At 38.9% G+C, this 22,819-nt stretch overlaps 1 protein-coding gene across 10 annotated transcripts in view; it reads left to right on the top strand.

Annotated features, from left to right (window-relative positions):
• The window catches only part of PRRC2C (proline rich coiled-coil 2C), a 64,891-nt gene that overhangs the window by 1,664 nt on the left and 40,408 nt on the right, over positions 1 to 22,819 (top strand). For 6 of the 10 annotated variants that reach the window (XM_026853460.1, XM_026853459.1, XM_026853458.1 and 3 more), the window contains exons 2-13: positions 6,129 to 6,296; positions 7,521 to 7,698; positions 11,394 to 11,500; positions 14,492 to 14,629; positions 16,528 to 16,778; positions 17,159 to 17,238; positions 18,163 to 18,296; positions 18,380 to 18,467; positions 18,741 to 18,882; positions 19,932 to 20,006; positions 20,762 to 21,407; positions 22,236 to 22,405. In XM_026853460.1, the coding sequence (XP_026709261.1) occupies positions 6,182 to 6,296; positions 7,521 to 7,698; positions 11,394 to 11,500; positions 14,492 to 14,629; positions 16,528 to 16,778; positions 17,159 to 17,238; positions 18,163 to 18,296; positions 18,380 to 18,467; positions 18,741 to 18,882; positions 19,932 to 20,006; positions 20,762 to 21,407; positions 22,236 to 22,405 (2,124 nt within the window). In that variant the 5' untranslated portion in view covers positions 6,129 to 6,181. Of the gene's footprint in view, positions 1 to 3,879; positions 3,976 to 6,128; positions 6,297 to 7,520; positions 7,699 to 11,393; positions 11,501 to 14,491; positions 14,630 to 16,527; positions 16,779 to 17,158; positions 17,239 to 18,162; positions 18,297 to 18,379; positions 18,468 to 18,740; positions 18,883 to 19,931; positions 20,007 to 20,761; positions 21,408 to 22,235; positions 22,406 to 22,819 lie in introns of all 10 variants that reach the window. The other 4 variants (XM_026853461.1, XM_026853457.1, XM_026853452.1 and 1 more) reach the window with 3 other exon arrangements.

Raw genomic sequence — 22,819 nt, 5'->3', positions numbered from 1 at the left:
TTTTTTTATTGGATACTTTGGTTTAGCAGAGCCTTTAGCTACTTAAGTGTTACTTGAGGTTTTTGAGGGTGGTTTTCATGTCATATTAAGCTGACTAGTGCTGAAGCTATTAAGAATTCTTAACAGTGACATAAATGGCCAAAGCATCGTTTTTTTTAAATACAAATTGGGCCTGAAAACCTCAGTCCCAGAATGATGCTTTGGGCATGAGCAAGTTTTAAATATAAGGTCATCAGTAAGAGATTGTTAGTGTGTATTGTTTATAACCATCTCCATGTCAGGGAAGTGAAGTCAATAAGTTTAATTGTAATGCCATTTGTTATTTGTGTGCAACCTTCTCTGCACAAAACTGTATTCATTAGCTAATTATTTTTGAGTGTTCATTTAAAATAACAGGGTTCCTTGATAATGGGCTACAAATAAAGCATGAGGAAGGCTTTTTGGGTTCCAAGTACATTGAAACCAGTATCCTATGTTTCTCTGTGCTAAATTTGCTTTGTTTTTCTGTAAATGGTCTAAATTACTCTTTTCTGAAGATCTCACAGGTTTGTTTTTTTCAGAATTTATTATCTAGCTGCAGATTATGTTTAGGTCTTAGAGTTAGGAGGCAACTTCAGCAGAGTTCTGGAATCTAAATATGTCAGGCTAAGAGCTGAACCTTTCCTTTTCAGCTGAATTTTTTAATGCCACATTACTCATCAGGTTTTGAGCACAAGGCTTGTTGAAGGAATGAGAATTCTCTTTTGAAATGATTAACGCTGGATTTGGGAACATCTGCCTCTAACATCAATAGTGCATGTGGCAAAAAAGCTTCATTTTTTCAGTTGTATTTAATTCCAAAATTTACCAGAACCACATTCTTCAGTGTGCCAGAAACAAAGCTATTTTAAGAAAAGTGGCATTATGGCTGGGTACAAATGACAAATTTGTATATGATGTTTTTTGCCCCTTAGCTGCTTTCTTTAGTGTGCTTAAAATAGGGTATGAAAAGTCTTTTTGGATTTGTTTCTTGTTTTCTGTTTTGAAAGAGGTGCTAATGTGTCCCAGTTATGAATAAACCTTCATGTAGTGCTTTTCATGGTATTTCCCACTTCACAGATGTGCATTTGAGGCATTGTCAGTTGAGGGTTGTATGAAATCTTCAGCAGATTTGAGTCTTGAATGATGTGCTTTGCTTTAAGTCATTCCAGCTCATCCTTCTCCAGATTTAGCCAAAATACAGCCCTTGGAGTGGAGGTTGCAGGGACTAGATATCCTAGCTGTGTTGAATAGGGAGTGTGGGAATCATTCTAGTATTTACTTAATGTTTTTTTAACACTTCAGAATTCTGGGAAGCTAATGTACAGGTGACCTATCCTAACTGATTGTGTGCTTGTAGGCTAAATAAGCATGAGGGATGGGTTTTAGGAAGATAGGACTGCATAAAACATAACTATAATATTGCTGAAGAAATCTCTTGACATGCTACACTTGTGTAAAAAATAAAGACCTCTTTTGTCTAGAGCTTTAAAAATACAGTATATAAAATACAGATATAGAGAATTCGTTATGCATATGTCTGGTTACATCAGCTTGTATGGGATGTCTGAAAAAATATAGGAAATAGTGTTCTTTCTCCCAAAGATGAGGAGTGGTGTATGCTGTGCCTCAAAGATACACAGAAACATTAATTGGAAGACCATAACATAGAGTATACAGGTTATTTCCCATGGCAACAGTAAGAGTTGATCTGCCCTCACCAAAAACTGTGGATAAAGAAGCTAAGTTTCTACCTGAACTTTTACAGAACTCATCCCCTCTCTATGCCTGTCTACTTGTTTGCTAAGACAGCAAGCTATAGTAGCTTACATGGAATGCTTTTCTGTTCTTGTATGTATGTTAAAACTGTTTTTTCATATGCATACTAAAACTAGAAAATACTGAAATGGACATGGTGTGAGAGAAGAAAGCAAACCAGACAGGAATTGCTGAGTTAGGTTGCTAGATGTTTTAAACTACTTACCACTCCTGTACTCAAAAGTGACCTCAAAGTATGTAATTCCTTACTTAATCATGTAAGAACGTTTTGCCAAAGTGGAGGCAAGGTCTTCCCTAGCCTGCGGTTGGTGCTAATGGGCCACTATGCAAAATTTACAGACATGGGAACTAGTATTACATTATAAACAAGTTGTCTTGGGGAATTCCAAAATGATAGGGAGAGCTAGGGGCTTAGTGGAAAAGGTCTGTGTGCTCTCTGTGTTACTTGTTTGCTGGGGTTTTATTATTCGTTTTTAAAATATGATTCTACATTAGTCTAGAACATATTGCATTCTGTTTTCTACCAGCTTTAAGTATCTAAGAGGGTACAAGTAAATATTTCTTAACAGAGACCAAGATACCTAGAATTTGTGGTAGCTTACTGTGCTAATTTCTGTACACATGCCTCTTAGATCATTGCAGGGTCTAAGTAAGCCAACCAGCTGCAATCTGGAAAAAGGCAGGTACAGAAATTACAGTAATAATTTTAACTGTAAAATCTTAAGGCCACAGTGAAGGTCAGTTAACTTGATAACATTACAGAGCGGCTAAAAGGTAATCTTTGCTCCAGAATTTTGGAAGCATTGTGCTTTCTGTAATTATGCATAATAGTAACTGTAGTCATTCCAAATCAATCACTGACTTGCTTAAATTTCTTAATAGTGCAGCGAATCCTGCCAGCTGCCCTTATTGCTTGTACTGTTGCCTGTCCTGTTCACTGTCATGGTAGTTATTTAATTCTGGTAAGTAGTTCTGACATCTTCTATATGTTGCTGCTGTTCATAGGCAGCTGTCTCATGTTCTTACTCTTATGACAGTGAGTCTAAACCTAGTGGACAGCAGAATTTTGTTTTAAGGATTTGAATGATTGGGTTTAGTCTATAACAGCTACCTTTCTGGTAATACCAAATATTAGGGCAAATTGGGAATCACTTGGCGAGTCTAGTACTTGCCAACCTATTATATGCACAAATTAAACATGTCCTTTGTTAAAATACCCTGCACATGATGCCACAGAGGGAACAATTCCAGTACTCCTGCAATAGGACTGTAGCATATTCAGGTAAAGTTTGAATGAAAAGGCAGAAGTCTGAATACAGCTCAAAATTTTCTTTCATATGGCTTGAAACTATGCAGTTACCTCTTTACAACTGTTTAGAATGGCACTGGGTGCTTGTTTAATGTGTGACCTGGCAGGTATGTTTGTAGACGGCCAGATGGGCTCTTCAGAAGGAGTATTTGTCATCCCTGGCTTGACTACCTGGTCTAAAGGCTTAATTTTACAAGTATGTCATCTTTGGCAACCAGTATCAGGTCTAAACTTAGTTAAATATGAACATGTTGACTGGTCTAATTTAAAAGAGCACTGTTTGCAGTGCTTGTTTCTGCAAGTCAGATTACTGAGAAATGTGCAATTTTAATCAATTTAAAATACTGTTTCTTTTGTGGTGTAATGTTGGAAAAAACTTGTCAAACAGTATGAATTTTAATACTCTAAAAGGTATTGGTAGAGCTCAGCTGTAATGAGCAAACCAATTTCTATAAATTTGACTTCAAAAGAATTATTGGGGAACATGATCACCACCTCCTGTTCTTTAGCTATCAAATGTTGTAGAAAGAACAATTGTTCTAGTTAAATTTGTTCAATTATGAATTCTGTCTTACTCTGTAAAGAATAGTTACGATTAAGATTTTCCATGTTTGATCTCTACCAGAAGCTTTGGAAAGCATGACAAAAAACATTGCCTTAAACCATCCTCAGATTGCCTTCTCTGCCTACATCTGTTAGGGCTTCACTGCTTTTATTATTTGGGGGGCAATAAATGACTAGAGTCATCTTTTTCTTTTTTTGCCAACTTCCAGATTATTCACTGTTGTGAAGCTGCTTGTTTAAAACATCTGAGGATGAGATCAATCTTGGGCTGGAAATTAAAACTGTGTATGTGTTCTCACTTCAAGGTGCATGTGAGCATAGCTAAGTATTAAGCAATTATAGTGTATTACTTGAAACGGTTATACACACACCTGGAAGCTTGTTTGCCACCCATGTGCTCCTGATAATTATCTGCCCAATACCTACTCCTGTGATTGATGCTCCAGGATGAATGTGGTGGGACTCCTTATCATAAATACAAGTCTGGGAGCAGAGAGTAACAGGAAAATTGAAGGGAAAGAATCTGACAGGTTTTTTACAGACATTTTACTGAAGACGTTATGATAAATGGAGTTTCTTCATAGAAGAAGAGACTAATGTCTCATTTAGACTCCGACTTGATAAACTAGTCTGCCTGGATTCAGGTCTACAGAGTAGCTGAAAGCTGTTGCGTGGCTGTGAATAATAATAATGGGCAAAACTTGACATGTTATTGAATGGCAGATAAGTACTGGGGCAGCTTGAACAGTGAATGGTTGCTTGAAATCGTGCTTGACTGGTAGCTCCAGAGATAAGCTTGTCTAAATTTGTGTATCGGTCTGGGTTTTATTCTTCCCTGTGACTGTAATGATGATTGAGTGATGAGCTGCGGCTTCCACTGAAACCTTGCAGCTTCAATGTGTAGTTTTTTGGATAGATGAGGGATAGCCTAACAACCATGTCTGAGGTCTGTGTTCTCGTTACATGCTTCCATCCTGTATTTCGTCATTTTGAATAACATGAGGAATGGCTGTTGGTGTAATACATGCTGTTGAAGTAGCTGAATGCTGAGTAATTTGGAAAAAAAAAAATGAGAGGTGCTTTCTTCTTGGGAGAGGCAAGAATATATTTCTTATCCAGGTATGTGGCCCTGTTTGAAGCTGAAGACTGTCCCCTTTGCAGCAATCTGCATAGATTGTAAGAGAGCAGCATCTGGCCCAAATCCTACTGAAGCTGGACTGTCCCAAGGTTATTTGCCATCTTAATTTCTTAATCTTGTCGATCATGGCTTGTAAATTGAGGTAGAAGGCAGACGAGGGTGGGAATGTTACCATTCCTATAGAATTGCCCTGATCTTTTGACACTGGTTAATTTTTCTAATGACCAAATAAGTGCTTTATTCTTTGAACTACTTTCCCATGCTGACTGTTCTTAATATATGAGTGCCTTCCATGTGAATCGAGTTCTCTTTGAAGGTCTTCTGAGGTTCTGAGTTTAACTAGGGAGTGAGTTGATCACTGAAGGGTATCAGCAGAATGTACAGCTCTGCCTTGCTTATTGCTGTCTTCTCTTAGAATGAAGCACAAGAGTACTTAAGCTTACATAACTATTCTGGAATTCATATGGAAATAGATTAAAAAACTGTTATTGTAAGTGGGGTAGCAGGGGTTTTGGGTGTTAAATCGACTATAATAATATTCTGTTTGAGTGCTCACTTGTGATCCTGCCTGATGATGAGCAGCACCTCTGTCAAGTTCCTTTTAAGGACTTCTAGTGAAATATCCATGATAATTACTGGGCTCTCTTTTTCCAGGCCTGCTATTCTGGGGGAAGGAGGGAGGAGAGGGGTGACTGGCTCTAACAGCCCTGTAATATACTGCTGCAAGAAGAATAGCGTAACTCTTGGTTTAAGGAATTCTTCACCCTCCCTATCTGAACATACTGGGTTCCTAGTTTTGATAAAGAAAACTTCTGACTTTGTGTATTTAATTTCTCTAGCTGCTGAGTTCATGATGATTTTAATGGGGGGGGGACACGGGGGACGGGACACGACAGACACAGATTCCAGACATACTATATCAGAGTTAATGGTATCTCAGAGCATGGCTGCAGGAGTGAGTGAAGTCGTTGAGCTTCTCTCGAGAGGAGCTAGCTGTCAGTGGAAACTATGTGTGATTTTTTTTTTTAATTTTTTTCAGATTGTGGACAAAATTTACCAATTTTACAGGGTTTCATATTAATTAAATGCTGACCCTCCAGATTTTTTGACCTTCAAATTGTGGAGATGGAAATACTTTAAAATTACATGGTGTTACATAAGGCTTGGGGTTCCTGGGGCTAACGTATTCTGTGGCATCACCAATATGCTTAAATGGAACAGTGCTAATGGTGTTAAATATGCTGTCCACTTTTGTTCTATGAACTCTGTCTTAAGCACGGTCTTATATTTAAATTACTTTTCTGATGTTTTTCTTTTCAAGCAAATTTTGAAGGGTGAGCAGGGGGTACCAGACTCGATGAGTTTCCATCGAAATGTCGGAAAAGTCAGGCCAGAGTACAAAAGCAAAGGATGGAAAAACAAAGTATGCAACACTCAGTCTGTTTAATACTTACAAGGGAAAGTCACTGGAAACTCAGAAAACCACAGGTGAGTAAACTGGCTTTACTTTTGCATTCGGTTTCATCATTACTGTGGTACTACTTAAGAGAGTAAAATATATGAGCACTTAACCACAGGAAGACTTTTGAACTGCCTGGTACTTAAGTGGAGGAATTCTGGAAAGCAAAATTGATTACAGTTTCGGGGTAGCTGTAAACAAGAGTATTGGTTCAGGGAGACAGCATTCACAGACTAGTAGGAAGTAGAATATAGGTAAATGAAACTGTTTTATAGCTGCAGTCTCCATTTGTTATCAGTGTATGACATGCCATGCCCTAGCTGTGCTTTTTAATGTATTTCAGAAAATGTTTGCAGTACTGGAGGTATTTGTTTAACAGGAAGGCAGTGTGCACTTTCAAATTAGGTGCTTTGTCTGTTTTGCAGACAAACTCTGAGTGAAACTCACACTGAAGTTTGAAATAATGCCACTGTGGGTCTGCTTTTTTGTGACTGATTGGATTGAGAACCAGAAGGGAGTGATACTCAGAAGTTTTTTAATTTGATTTGACATACTTGCCTAAATGGAGGGGGGAAGTAGGGTAGTGTGTTCAGACTTTGTTGAAATTTGCTGTAATATTATTTTTTAAGGCTGAAACAGAGATGTTTGTAATCATACAGTATGCCTAGTGTAGTACCTTGTTCACCTGTGTTGATTAGTTGGTAGGCTGAATGTCCTCTGTAGTGCATTAGCTTCATGTGCTTTTTTTGTACTTGTGGTGTGGAGTAAATGCAGTTTGTAAGAATGTTTTTGCAAGAGCAGCATCTGCCAACTGAAACTGGCAGCAAAAAAGGAATGAGCTAGACTGATGTGGGTATTCCTGGACTTGTCAAGGTACATTAAACCCCAAAAGGAGCAAGAGGATGATGCTTGACAACATGTTAAAGGATACTGAGACATCACCATCATATTTTAAAGGGCTCCTCTAGGTTTCTGTCACTGAACATTGTGTATAAGATTGAGCCATATATACTTTTTAATCTCTGGAATAGGCTAATCATAGTGACTTACTATTCAAAAAGCACTCAGTTTCTCCCCAACCAAGTATTTATAATTCCTGTTTTCTTAATTATGAAGAATTTTGAGTTTCTAATTCTTATACTCTTAAATTTTCTGCGTTTCTTGGAAAATATTTTTATTGATTTACGTAGCTTTGCATGAACACTGCCTGTTAAACAGCATTGTTAACTTACACTTTCTGTTTTGGCATGCAGTTGCTGCACGCCATGGATTACAGAGTCTTGGAAAAGTTGCTATTTCAAGGAGGATGCCTCCCCCAGCCAACCTCCCCAGTCTCAAAGCAGAGAACAAAGGCAATGACCCTAATGTGAACATTGTGCCTAAAGATGGCACAGGATGGGCTTCAAAACAAGAACAGCATGAAGAAGAAAAGTAAGTGACCAATGAGATTAGGGTTGTTTTGATGTGCCATTTCTCTTAAATTTTCCCACAACTAGGGGTGGGCAGGGCCTGGGAAGGAATTGGTTAGACTTGACTATTCTCAAGGTAGCTACCATAGAGGAAATAGCACCACTGTTAATTTTTGTGAGGAAGAATCTTGCTATTAGGGTGATAGTTTATAGAAAAAGCAAAACAAACAAACAAAACCCCACCAACAAACACCACCGCACCCCCTGCCCACATAAGTTGAAAGCAGTATGCTTAGAAATTACAAATAAGAGGATGAATGTTTCCTTTCGCCACCTGATGTGGCTACATTTGTGTGAGTTCTGATAGCTGCTTAAAGGAAATACTGTAGCATGCTTTTGTAAAAATCATTGTGATCACCTTAAAATTATCTTGAAGCTCTAAGAGGAATCCCGGGGTACACAGAACCTTAAGTTAAATAAAACTTGCAAGTTCCTGAGAGTATGTGGAAATCTGTTTAATGTGATTGTGCTAATGTATGGCAGAGAAGGCTCAGAAATTCTTAGTTTGTATACCTTTGTTTGAATCTGCTTTATTTTCCTGATTGTTCATAATATTTGCACTTTAATTTGGTTAGTATGCAATAAATTCTACAGATTTACTAACATTTTCTGTCTTAAACTTTACATTATTGCTTCACACTCCCCTAATATGTGATATAAGCAAAATAGAAGTGATGGTGATGTTGATGCACTGCTGTGTATTGTTTATAATATAGTTTTCCATGCTCAGTACAATTCCATCTGCTGAGTTTGTTTCACACTTGTACAGTAGGTCAGCTAGAGAAAACAGAGACTAAAACTTTTCAGTAATCTAACTAGAAAATATTTTTAAAGCAAATTTTTTGCCATTTATGCTTAAAATAGGATAGCATGCTCACTACAAAAGTAGAATTGCTATTAAGTGTTTATTTGTTGACATAAATTGTTCTGAAAAACACTTCAAGATAGTGGCACTGGTTGTATGTCACTAACACTCATGAAAGCAAAAGATGAATAAGCTTTTCTTCCCCTTCTTGCTGTTCCTGTATTTTTTCCTTATACTTTCCTACATTTAAATGTCAATTTTTGACATTTCTCTGAAAAGCTGTTGGAATTCAGGAGTATACGGTTGTGTTTAGTTTTTTGCTTTAAACTTATGAAACTACAGATTTACAATTTTGTGCCCAGTGTTTTGTAGGGTACTTTAACATCTTCCTGCGCTTCAGGGTCACTTATGCTTTGTCTAGTTAAATCTGTGTTGAGCCAATAGCTTGTTTAACTAAAACACACTTTATCTGCCTTTGCCTTTCCATAGCCTGCTTCATGAGTTACAATTATATTCCAGTAGTTGATACTGCGTTTAAACATAAATAGCTGTCCTTAATCTGCAACTGGAAGGTGTTTGTCTTTGTATTTTCATATGTATTATTTTGATAAAGGCCTCAAAGACCACATACAAGTAAAACTAGTTGGGGGAGGGACTCATTCCTAGGAACAGGTATGTGTGCTGAGGCCACGAGGAAATTGTCCTAAATTCAGACCATCTAATGCATTTACTCTGACCATTTTTGTAACTACTGTATTTCTCCAGTGTTTCAACATGCTTATGAATGCTGCTGTTTACATGTAAAGTGTTTTGGTATTCCTCTCAAGTGTTGTGGATAAAGCCTTGATATTGGGTTGCTTTAATTCTTTCTCTTGTATCGCTGCATTGGAGTTCACATGAGTTATTGCTTGTGATTATGAAAATTTTTTTCTGCTGCTTTCCTAAGTTGTCACTCTTTCTTTAGGTATTGCCTCACTCCCTTTTTCCTGGATAGTGTAGCCTGTTGTGTATTGGTTTGATTAATTCAGCTGCCACCAAGCTGAGTCCCTTATCAAATGGTACACCTATAGGACAATGTTTGGATGACTCAGATTCTGAATGGGATTGTCTTTGAAACAGTAGAACTGCAAGAAGTAAACACTTAATGGTCTTGTTCCTTGTTTCACTTCTGTATGAGAAAGTACAGCCCCATAAGTTCCAGCCTCCCCAGTCTGTTTAGAAAATGTGCAGATGTAAGAAAATGCAACTAAGTGGAAACAGAAAAGATTTCTTTAAAAATTTTGGTAATCTGTGGAAACAAGTCAATATTGCATTCGATTATCCTTGTGAGAAGCTGGTGTGCTGCTTTTTTTTTTTTTTTTTTTTTTTTTTTTGTGATGTTTACTTCTCTGTCACTTCTGGGTCATGTCAGCTTTGGGCTGATTGCTACAGAACACAAATGGAACTGGCAGCCCTCAAAAATTTAGGATTACTGTAGATCTATTTAAAGCATTTACAATTGTTTATTGTAAGTTAGCTCATATTGCAGTAGTTATCTCTTTACTGGTATAATAAAATGATTCTAGACTACTAGATTTGCCCCATATTTTGTGTTCTATCGAAAATTACTAATGAGCTGGAAGTCTTAACTTGTAGGCACTAATGCTTTGGAGTCTTAGCTGAATATGTAGATTTCAGAAATAGCTGTTTTTATAAGAAGTTAAACAACATCACCTGATCTATAAACTAGAAAGATTTTCTTCAAGAATATGCCTGGGTTTTATGTTGGACAAAATGAGTGCTTATGTCTACTTCATTGCTAAGATGGTAAAATTGAAACTTTGTTCTTAATAAACTTCTGGGCTCCAATTTTTTGTCATGTCTTTAGCTTTCTTTATCAGTTCCTTTTACTTAGTAATTCCTGACACATATATGCCTTCTTTTCCTCAGTTCATGGTGGTTTTTAAATGCTTTTCTCTATTTGAACTCCTGAAGCAAGAGAACATTTATTGTGGTTTAACCCCAACTGGCAACTAAGCACCACACAACCACTTGCTCACTCTTTTCCCCCATTGCCTGGTGGGATGGAGAGAAGAATCAGAAAAAAAGTAAAACTGTTGGGTTGGGATAAGAACAGTTTAATAATGGAAATAAAATAGAATATTTTAATGAAAAGGGAGATAACAAAAAGAGGGAGAAACAAAACCCAAGAAAGACAAGTGATGCACAGTGCAATTGCCCAGCTGGTCCCTGAACAGTGATCAGCATCCCCAGCCAGCTCCCTGGAGTTTATATACGGGGCATGACTTTATATAATATGGAATATCCCTTTGGCTAGTTGGGGTCAGCTGTCCTGGCCATGGTCCCTCCCAGCTTCTTGTGTACCTGCTCGATGGCAGAGCATGGGAAACTGAAAAATCATTAATTTGGGATAAGCACTGCTTAAAACATAAGTGTTATCAACATCATTCTCATACTAAATCCAAAACACAGCACTGTACCAGCCAGAAACAGGACAACATTTATTCCAAGTTATTCCCTTCCATGGTTGTAGATTGATGGGTTTTGATTGTCCAATACACTACTTCAGAAGTTATAGTTCTGTTCTTGCCTGACTGCATTTTCTGCCCAGCCATTTTTATTCATTCCTCTCCACTTTAGGAAATCTGCTCTTGAAAGAATTAGCTAATTTATTCCATTTTTTAACTGTTACTATAACAACTCCTTTCATATTAGAAAAAGCTTTTTCTGCATTAGTTGTTCTTCAGCTGCACAGCTACCTTGTTATATTCACTTGTTTGTGGTAGTAATCCTGATGAATTTATTCTGTAATCATCCTCTTGTATTCACAAGTGCTTTCCCTCTAATTCCAGACAGCCAGACGTGCAGCAGACACAGCCAAAACCTGCTGTTCCTGCTCCTCCAGAAGCAGCTCCTGTAACCAAATCATGGGCCAACACCAAACCAGGTGGACAAGATGGTAAGTGGTGCTCAAGGTGGAAGGGTTCTTGACTGGCCTAGCAGGCTATGAATGGACACCCCCAGACTCAACAAACATTATAGTCTTGACAGGGCCAACTACAAATGCTGTGGAAGTGACTTGTTTGGCCAGAAGGTGAGCTGGTCATGTCACTCAGGTGAGCTCCAGCCTGATTTAGCAGCAGGTCTCACTGCTTTTTAAAGGGGTAGTATAGTTGCCCCTTTTGGATGGACAGGGAAATGATGGTGATAGCGTAAGATCATGATCATGGCTATAGTGAGGACAGAAAACTTCAGTCGGTAGTTATAATGCATACAGTTTTGGCATGGGGAGGAGAACTGTAAACAGTGGTAATTCTAATCATAATTCTGGATCATTTTGTGCAAAATGTGTGCAGTCGTGCTTCTATCTAAATGCTACACCAATAATTCCCTTTTATTTTATAGATTCCTTGAGTTATTTTGTTTTCAAAGTGATACTGTTTGAGTAGGGTTTTTTATGGGAAAAACATTAATGGTGTGTTTTCGGGGTTTTTTTAACATAATTGTATAAAAGGATGAAGAACTATTTCCATTTGTGTGAATCTTAGCTTGAGTGTTTTCGTTACAGATGTAAGATTATACTTCAGCAGGTTTTTTTAACTGCTTGTTTAAAAAAGTAAGAGTAAGAGGTTACTTAGAATTCCTGTGTCCCCATTATGAAAAATAACTTACAACATGTTTTATTTCTTAAATTTGAGACTTGCAAGCCTTCTGTGGCTATAAAATAGAGTTTTGGCTTCCAAGTTGAAGTGAGATATCTTCGGATAGAGATCTTAGAATACTAAAATCTGAATTGCATGGAGGTAGCTTCTAAGCCATGACCTAGAGTTTGTTAACGTTGCATTATCTAATGGTTTTGCCTTTTTTTGACAGTATTAGAAGTGACAATTGTAGATCTTGCTCTCCTCTCTAATGTTCAGTATTTTCTTCATTGTGAAATAGAGGAACTCTCCTCCTTTAAGCTTTTGCAGGAGCTTTGTAGAATAAAAAAAAGGAATTAACACTGATGCAAAGTAATCTGCATACCAGCCTTTCTACATAAGCTGATAAGATCATCTCTATGACACAGGAAATAGTGATTTGGCTCAGTAGCTTCAAAATGCATTTAGCTAATTATTTTGTAGTTACCATGGCAGCTTGTGTGCCAAACCCAGATGGTGCCCTCATTTCATTCAATTAATGCAGTAGTGAGTTTGCTGTTTCAAGAAGAAATACAGAATGTGAATTGGCATCAGCTGCTTGCTCTCCTCCTCAGTTTGAAACTGGGGATGCTACACCTGTTGTGCTCATGCTTTCCTGATTTGCAGTTGGCTGGTGGAACTTGTAGTTTTTCCAGATGCCTTGTATGTGTTCCAGCAATCATTAAGCCAGCCACCTCTTCTAAGACTTCAGTTGAGTGAGGCAAGACTAAATCCTTCTTGAGGCTGTTGGTAGCCATGTAGAAAGACTTCTAAAATAAAATGACATCATGTATTTTTCAGCTCATGTGTTGGCTAAAATTTGGGGTTAATTGCTACCATAATATCTTTGAATTCTTTAACTTTCTGAACTGTTGGCTGACAATCTGGCCTATTTCAGGTTGATAGCTTAAGTGCTGTCAAGCTGATCACTGAGGATGCTATTACTTTGCAAGTAAAACATTGTTACTGTGTAGCCTTGAGCAGAAAACATTTTTCAAATACATAAAACCCATGACATGCATGCCACAGGACCTCTGAAGAAGCTCCCTTGCCTGGCAGACCATCTGGTTAGTGAGACTCTAGCTTTCAGTCCTGTTAAACAAGTAATGTAGCTGCTTGGGAATGTCAAGAGCCCAATACCTATTAACACAAAACAAGTTAATGTGATCTGTAGTAGGTGAACTTAGAATGAAGTTTGAAAGATTTTAAGGCAATTTATAGGCACAGGGATAAGTAGTGGTATTTGCTGTCATGCCTTTACAAAGAAAGTACAAAAAATAAGGAGTTTATCCAGTGCTTGACTCTTAATCTTCAAAAAACCCAGGATCCCTGTATTTTATTGTTATGAAGTATTTTTTCACAGATCCAAGAGAACAGAAGCTTTTCTAGCTGTTAGCTCAAAAAACATTGGGGATTGGTGCGGGGTTGGGTGGCATATATTCAGATCCTTTTTGTGAGCTTGCTTTATAGTCTGTGTAGCCTAATAATGATGTCTCTTATAGTAGCCACTAGTAAAGACACATAAAGGAACAGGGCATTATTCAGACTGCTGGAATAGAAATTCTCTGTCAGTAAGATTATCAGCTATTTGGTATGGAATGCTGTTGACCTAGTGGGTGAATATCTGTTATGTGTATGGGGGGTGGAGAAACTGATTCAAAGTAGATGCTAACAAAACTGTCTAAATAGAAAGTCAGTCTGTATATTTGGCTTCTCTGCCACATGCAACAAAAGTCTTAAATTCCGATCCCGAGTTGTGATATGTCAAGGGTTTCAGAAATCCAGGAAAGCTACAGTTGTGATACTTTTCTCATAATGTAAAAGCTGTGGCCTTTCAAAGTCCTGAAGAATTATTTGTTACTAGAACAGTAATTAATCTTAAGGGCTTATGCAATAACATGATTGCCCGTTCTTGGGTTGACTAGAGTTGTACAATGAAACAAGCGGAATTTTTGTCTGGAAGGAGGTGGGGGAAAGTGCTAACGAAGATTAGGAATTTCAGGTACTCCCTGTGTCAAGTCTTGTTACATTGTCCATTATATCTCTCTGGTGCTTCTGGAGTTTTCTTAGTGCCAACAAGTGTGATAGTTGGCCTAGTAAATTTAACAACTTTAGTAGCAAACAAAAGCAAACTGTCCAGTGAATGCTTTACGGGATTGCTCTTGTATGTGAATTATGTTACCTGCAAATTAATGTAGCTTTAACATTCAATTTTTAAGGATGATTGGGCTTTTATTGCTTTGTGACTTTGTGAAAATCTTACTGTGTAGGTCCAGCTATTCAAGTAAATAGTTATTTCCAGCAAGAATTTCCCAGTCTGCCGGCAGCTGGGGATCAGGAAAAGTCAGGCAAAGAGAAAGATGCACCTGAAGAGCTCCATGGATCAGGACCCAACTTGCGACCACAAAGTAAGTATATACTACAAATTTTTATGAAATTCCGTGGACTTGTGTGGAAGTTGTTTATTACAACATTACTTGTGCCCTTACAAAATAAATTAATTGATTGTTTTAACATACTCCTGTACTAAAGAAATAAATTCTTGGAGCTTGCTTCTGCTTTACCTTGTTCCCGGTGTGTGGAAAATAGGATATTTAATCCTGTTGTGCAGTTCACTTTCCATTTTCCCAGCCTAGTCAGTATTCCACTTGTGCTCTGAGGAACATTTGTTAGTTGCACAGTACTAGCATTTTCTTACTTGCAGCTGCTACGTGTCACAACAGCTAAAATATGTTTAAAGAACTGTCCTAATATTAACTAATTACATAAATCATCATTAGGGTTGTCCCCAAGAAGTTACTTAGTACTTATAAGAGTAGCCTGAAAAATGCTGAATAGTAATCTTTAATCTATAGGATACCAAAAGAAGTTGACTGTGATTTGAAAGGCATTGGCATCTTTAGCTCGTGGCTGAGATGCTCTGACTAGCTGGATCTGTTTCAATGGGGTGGGGATTAGATCTAGTGAAAACAACTGTAACAGTGCTGGGTTTTGCATGTCTCTGAAGAAACGTATATTGCTTCCCCAGATCATTTTAATGGTGAGGCATTTGGGATTGTGCTTGTTTCCAGTGAAAAACAGGATTCCTTTTGTCCTCAGAAGTTTGTTTTCAGTGAGGTTTGATGAACTAGGGATGATGCTTTTCTGCACTGTACATGGCACTATCTTGTGCCAGTGATAGTCAAGATGTGCGCTGCTTTTAGAGGGCTTGGGCTCCTTTCTGTGTTACAGGCCTTGGTTTTCTTTTTGTTTGTCAGATCCTGCAGACTGAGGCTGTGTACTTGTCCTTGACCTTGATTAGATCCTCACTTGATTTTGATGTAAAGAATAAGCTGTCAAGAAATTTGAGAGGTGTCCAGCACCAAAGTAGGAAAATAACTATGAATGTCTGTTCCAGCCTCTTGCAGGCGGTTACAGTTTTGGTCAGCACTGTAGATGCTATATTAAGCTGCACTTTCAGGTCTGACGGCAGAAAGCTAAATGAGCTTGGCGAGTACCTACCCCTTTAGCAGCTGTGCTCCCCTGCAAAGATAAGTGGAAGAACTGTAATAGATACTTAGGAGCATAGTTCAATGCTGCTTAAAGGGTTTGTGCCCCTAAAGGAACGTGTCTGTGAATTTTTGTTGGTCTACGTTGATCTGAGTGCTCCTGCTAAGTTTACTCTTTTTTTGGTCCTAACCCATGCTCTGTAGGCAGAAGATCCTAAAAGAATAGACTGTCTGGCACAAGTGATAGGTCATTAAAATCCCTTGCTTTTCCTGGACTTTTTGCTAGACATTCACACCTACCCAGAATTAGGGCCCTCATAACTTCTATTCCATCCTTAACAGACAGAGATACAAACCAGACTCTGCATACCTGTCTTCACTTATATACCTGTGCATTATTTTTCTGTCATTTTGAGCTGTTTAAGAGTTCTGTGGTAGGCCTTTGCTGCTTAAGCAGCTTGAGCTTTCCCTTGACAGCATCTTCACACTGAGTCAACAGTGGCCCACTTACCACAGCTAAATCTATTTTCTCTCCTGTGCTGTTATCAGTATTCTTCCTAAATTGTATTGTGTTTTGGAAGGTGGAGTAGGACAGCTAGAGCAGTCTACAAATTTAACACTTACAGGATCTAGGGCTGATAAGGATTAGAAAACAGCCTCTGTTTTCTCAAGTGGCCATTGCTTGTTTCAGGACCAAACATGAACGTGCATCTGCACAGGTTGCAGTGTCATAGAAAACTGGGTAGGAAAAATTGGTTTTCATCATGCCTGTGTGTAAATCTGTAATATAAAGTCTGTTCTTGTTTTTTCTTCTATTGATTCTGTCCATGCAGATGCTACTAGTTGGAGAGAAGGTGGTAATAAGAGCAACTCACCTGGTTCTCCAACTGATCAAGAAACTAAGGCTCTTGGACAAGAAGATGGTAATGCTACTCCAGCAGAACAAAATGATGGCCAGAAGGCAGCAGAGAAGAGGGATATGCGGTTACCACAGGTCCCTCAGCCCAAGCTGAATGGGCAGCAGCAACCACCCATCTCCTCTCAGTACAGAGCAATGATGCCACCTTATGTGAGTGATGGTTACATGAATTGTTTTTAAGCAGCAGGGCTTGATTATTGGCAAGTGTGATTTCCTTATGCCCCCTTTTCCTCCCTCCATGGAGTGCTTAGCAGTTCTGCTAGAAGGGTGGGATTGCAACCAGCTCCTCAAAGGATGGGGCTACCTGTTACAGCTCCTGCTACACTGAGTTTGAACTTGTCAGGAGTTGATTAACACTCGTAATCACTCCACCTTGGTGGCTTGTTGTCACACACTTGTGATATGAAGCAAACTCTTGAGTTCAGAGTCTTGCTTTATTTCCATTGTGGTTCCTTTGATGATATCAGTATGCTTAATGCAGTGATATTTTTTTTTTTTAATGAATGGCTCCTGTTTTAAACCTTTCTTAGATGTTTAATCAGTATCCTAGAATGGCATATCCTCCTTCCATGCAAGGTCCAGCAAGGTTTCCCAGTTCTGAGCTTAGCAGGTAAGAAGCCTTACAAGTGCTACTGTTATGTGGGTATGAACTATGTTTGTGAGGGGGGGGGGGGAGAAGAAAAAAAAAAATGCACTGAGTATGTTGATTATGATTATACACTGCATAAGAACTGCCACTGGTTAGTCTCACAAATTTGGCTTGTGTGGAGCAGTGCCATGGAATGATTTGTGTTTGACAACTCAACTGCAAAACTTGAGGGAATTCTGCACATTACAGGGTTTTCAATTGGAAAGAGCAGGAGTCACACCTTTTGAAACTTCAACTAGTATTTTGCCTGGAAAAGGACCCTTCCGTTCTTATAATGACAGTAGTTAATTCCTGGTTCTCAACTCTACTGCTCTCCAATTAAAGTAGAACTGTAATGCATTATAAAATTAGTTTTCCTTTTTTCTGTTCATTTCTTCATAGTTGAAGATGGCTGTGCACATGCATGAGGAAATAGGGAATGCTGTAGGCGGTAGGGTGCAAGCTTTGACAGGTGATCTGCGGTTGGGATCAGGAAGAGGACAGAAAGACTGATAGGGATGATTGGGAGAACTTGAGTACAGGAGTAGGGAGAAGAACTTTTGATACTGGGAAAGCATGCAAAGTACAAAGAAATATCTCTGAGCTGTATAGATTGATGTAAAGAAGGATGCCAGATCTATGCAATGTGTTGTTTGAAAGCTACAAGGCATGTGGTTTTCTACTGTCAGCTGATGCTTTGGCTTGTTTGTGAAGTATGCAAACAAGGCTATAACATCTTTCTTCCATAAGGAACCGTATGGTGGCGTAGCAGTAATTATTTGAACTACAGTAATTGCACATGTGAATGTAGTTCACATTTATACTGTATTTGAGAGAACAGTACTCTAGTCATTTTGCAGATAAATATTGACAGTGGTCTTTGTTTCTTTTTTTTTTTTTTTTAAGGGGGCCAAGGGGAAGAGGACCACCTTCGTGGTGTTCAGAACCTGTTGAGCGCCCATCTATTCTTAGTGCTAGTGAACTTAAAGAACTTGATAAATTTGATAATCTAGATGCTGAGGCTGATGAAGGCTGGGCAGGTAAGAACATCAGATTAATGTATTCTGTTGTTTGTACATTGAATCCTTCTGTGAGATTAATTGAATATTTGCTTATGCATCAGGTGCTCAGAGTGAAGTGGATTACACTGAGCAGTTGAACTTCAGTGATGATGATGAGCAAGGAAGTAGTCAAAAAGAGAAGGAAAGTGGGTGAGTTGGTGTTGCCAATTGGGTGTGAATGCCACTTAACTAACTTTTGGGAAGGTTGAATGAAATGAGTGTAAGTACTCATTCCAATAACAGTAATTTAATACTGTATAAAATTATATAACTACCTGCAGACTCCAGTCAGCTGTGTGTTTAGTAGAAATTACTCTTGTTGTGAGGAACTTTTGCCCCTGCTGAGAAACATTGAGGACAGAAGATAAATCACCAAATACCTGTGTGGAGTACACCTTCCACTTTTCTTACTTATTTGCACAGTGATGAACAAACACCATCAAAAGATTCCCAGAGCCCTGATGGCCAGAAGGAAGCAGAAGAACAGACAAATGCCAAGTCTCCCACTCAAGTTTCCACAGCAGCAACCAAAGGGTCTTATGGCAAAAGCTCTCAGCTTGATCAGGTTTGTGTGGTTTTGTTTTTAGCTTTTCTGGCAGCAGCTTTGTCAGGAAAGGTCCAACTTGGGTGTCTTTCCAAACTGTCAGGCCAATTAAGGTTATGAACATAAGTGAAAGTATTAGCTACTGAAAGCATTGTCTGAGCTGTGGTAATTGATCGGGTGCTGCTTAGTCAACTTAGCTGCTTCTGGTCACAAAATAAAAATAGCGTATCTTTATCTAGTGCGTTCTAATCAACAGTTGTGAGGGGGTGAGAACTCTTGTGTCAGTTACTCTGACTCAACTGACAAGCTGTAACTTGATACTCATGTCTGTCCATCCCTGTAACAGTGAATGAAGCCATTCTGGTGTCCATCATCCATCATGTTTTACAGTGGCACACAGTAAATAGCGCCCAGTTGGCCCACACATTTTTCCAGGGTGTGAGGTCCTTTTTATTTTCGTTGTATCATGACCCACTTTCTTCAGTGCAACTTAGCTGTAATGTATCAGCTCACTTCTGACATCTCAGGCAGATAGATTTTTATACAGACTATGTAGAATTCATCAACTCAGCCATTTTGGTTTTTGATTTATCCTCTAGTAGGGGAGGGCTGACAGCCACCTCAACTTATGCCAGCTTCAGCCTTGTTTATTTTTTTTGTCCCTGCCCCACCCTGAAAAGCTACTGTTGGCTTTGCCTGCAGATTTCCTAGAAATGTATTCTCTTGACACCCATAATAATGAAGATGGATCTTAAATTGGTTTTACTTGCACTTCATGTATATATAATGATTACATTGTCTTTCAGGGTTTGATGCTACCTTGAATCTGGGGGAAAACCTACAGTAACATAAACTTTGAATTTTGGATGTGTGAATTTTTAAACTAATTGTTTAGCTCTCAACACATAAAGTGGAAATGTTTTTGCCCTTGTTTTGCGTGTGAAGTTGTATCATATGCATATGGTTCACTAGGTGTAGTATCTTAATGCAGTAGAAAACAGTAAATCTAAAATTTGTGAGCTTGACAGTTACGAGCTTGCCTAACCCTGGTACTTTGTTTGATCCAATAGGATCGGGGTCCAGCACAGCCTTCTATACATGAACGAGGTGGTCCCACTCTTCATCCAAAATCTATTCTACCACCGGTAAGAAAGATTTGAATTGTCCTTATTTCCTTGTGTTAAATTCTTTAATGCTGTGGTGGAGGGATTTAGACTAAGAAAAATAAAAATGTTTCACATATGGGTAAGGCTCTTCTTTTAACAAGGAAAATGATCACAGTGCCTGGGGCCAGTAAGAATGAGACCCCAGCACAGCTGTGCTGCTAATTGTGTGAAGTGGCCCCATTTTTTAAGTGGTGTATAAAATGCATGAGAACTTCAGGAGCTTTCAGTTACCCAGCCCCATTTGGGATCTAGAGAGGACAGGGACATGGGAACAGTGCTGGAGGGCTGGCTGCTGAGTCAGGGAGATGAAGTCCCAAATGAAATGTGTACATAGTAGCTTCTTACCAATTTTCAACAGTCCTTATTAAAATCTCTGTTATCCTGAGCTACCCTGAGTTTCTTTGGCTCCTTGGGGAACTTTTGTCTGAGATCTGCCCTGAGTTTCTGTAATTTAGAGCAGCCTAAAAGGTGTTTGTCATTTTTGCTGTCACTTTGTCTTGGTCATGGGGAGCAGGAGCAACATGAGCCCAACTGAATCTTTACCTCTCCCTTCTGAACTCAGGTTGCATAAGTCTGAACTGAAGCAGGAAGGTCGAGGCTTGCTGCTTCTTCCAAATACTGCTTTTTAGAGGTGCCATGCAAATATACATGTTGACAAATAGTTAGAATGTAATATTTCAACTGTCTGTTTATATAACACATGTTCAACTTGACAACTGATTTTAATATTGCAGCACCCTCCACCCCCTGATCGCCAGGTAGGACCTGGAAGGCAGGGACCCTTTCCCCCTAAACCAGTACCAGATGAAGATGAAATTTGGAAACAGAGGAGAAGACAGCAGTCAGAGATATCCGCTGCAGTTGAGCGAGCCCGTAAGAGGCGAGAAGAGGAAGAAAGAAGAATGGAAGAACAGCGAAAAGCAGCTTGTGCTGAAAAGCTAAAACGGTTAAATGAGAAATTTGGCTGTGTGACAAAACCCTCCCGGGAAGACCCTCTGAAAGAGAGAGAGAGAGAAAGGGAGAGAGAGAGGGAGCGGGAGAGGGAAAGGGAAAGGGAAAGAGAAAGGGAACGAGAGAGGGAAAAGGAGAGGGAGCGGGAGAGGGAGCGAGAAAGAGAAAGGGAGAGGGAGAAGGAAAAGGAAAAAGAGAGGGAAAGGGAGAAGGAAAAGGAAAAAGAAGAAAGAGAAAAACTGGAGAAGGCAAAAGAGCAAGAAAGGGAGAAGGAGAAAGAAAAGGAGATGGAAAAAGAAGAAAAGGAGAAGGAAAAGGAAACAGAGGAGGAGAAACCAGCACATGAGGTTCCTGAGCCTAAAGAACCTGTGGCAACACCTGTAGTAGAAAAACAAGAAAGTGAAACCAGGAATAACAAGGAAGAAAAAGGTATGCTTGCACACAAGTAGTTGTTGTTTGTCTTAAAGCTGAGCCACAGAGCATAGTTGTAATCCAGGAGTCTAATGTGCATACGCAATTAAACTAGTGTATTTAGACCATTTCTTTTCCTGACACATTACAGCTGCTAACTGTCCTTGAAGCTAGACCTGTTTGCCCAACTCATCAAAAAGTTAAAAGGAAAAACTGAGCTCTGATTTAGGCTGGACTTTTAAGAATACAGAAAGAAAAGCAGGCTTTCTTCTCTTGCTGAAGGAGGGTCAGCAACTCCATGTTGCTGAAAAGCGATGCAAATTATTTCAGCTACTCTATTCTTTCAGCAAGCCTAGGGAAGTAGACACAAAGAGTGTGTATTTAAAATAGTGTGTTTTTTGTAGTGGAACTTGAATGCCACAAGAGAACTGTTAGACTATGTTTAATAAGGTCTGTGTTACCCTTTAAATGGGAAAAAGCGATTGTAAAACTAGACCTTGCTTCATAAAAAAGTTGATTCAGATGTAATATGGTAGAATTGATAAAGCACTTCTTAAATCACATAGTTACAACCTAAATGCCAGTGGTTGATTACTCAGTGTATATGAGTTTAAAAGGAACACTGAGTGATGTGTTAACAATTGTTCTGAGGGGTCGTTCTTAACTTTTTTTGCCTTTATGGGTTTTGGAAACTAAGAGTGTGAGATTAGAGAAGGCAGACTGTTTTCCTGTTAGAATATCCTTTATGTGGCATTCTGGTGAAATTGTCATAGTTTTAAGATTCACTAATTCACTGTCTCCCATGTGTGGTTGGTGGGTTTTTTAGTTTTTGCTTTTTTTTTCCAGAAGATCAAGCAGTCTTTACCCGTCAAGATAGTGGTCGGAATGAGAAAGAGATTTCACAGGTGACTCATGAGAGTGAACCAGACTCAGGATCTCAGCCTCGTCCTGCTGTTTCCTCAGGCTATTCTAAACAGTTCCAGAAATCATTACCACCAAGATTTCAGAGACAGCAGGTAACTAACAAGTTCATTGAAAGAATGATGTCTTCTGCCTCATTCTGAATAAGAATAGGACCATAGAAGTTTCAAAAAGCTTAAGTTATTGGTTTCCAGCTTCTATAACATCTATGGTATTGGCAGGAATTGCTTTTCATGAAACACTTGTAGCTTGCAAAGTATGTAAATGAGCAGAAGGCAAGTGAGGGTTTTGAAACTGACGATTTTTGCATCAAGTTACTGAAGTAGAGCATTGCCCTGAGGTTACCTGTAGAACTTGGGGTTTGATGATCACTGTTTCTGCAGCTCTTCCTTAAAGGGTGTGACACTCACAAATGTGATTTGAACTTGGATCCTATGGTCTGAAGAGCACTTTGCATTAATGAGATGCATGAAGTTGTTCTCTGTCTCACCTGAAGACCAGCAAAACTG

The sequence above is a fragment of the Athene cunicularia genome, assembly GCF_003259725.1.
Source record: "Athene cunicularia isolate RWA chromosome 8 unlocalized genomic scaffold, athCun1 chr8_part1, whole genome shotgun sequence".
Taxonomy (NCBI): Eukaryota; Metazoa; Chordata; class Aves; order Strigiformes; family Strigidae; genus Athene; species Athene cunicularia.
The sequence above is the reverse complement of the archived record's forward strand: the minus strand, read 5'-3'. Positions and strand labels throughout refer to the sequence as shown.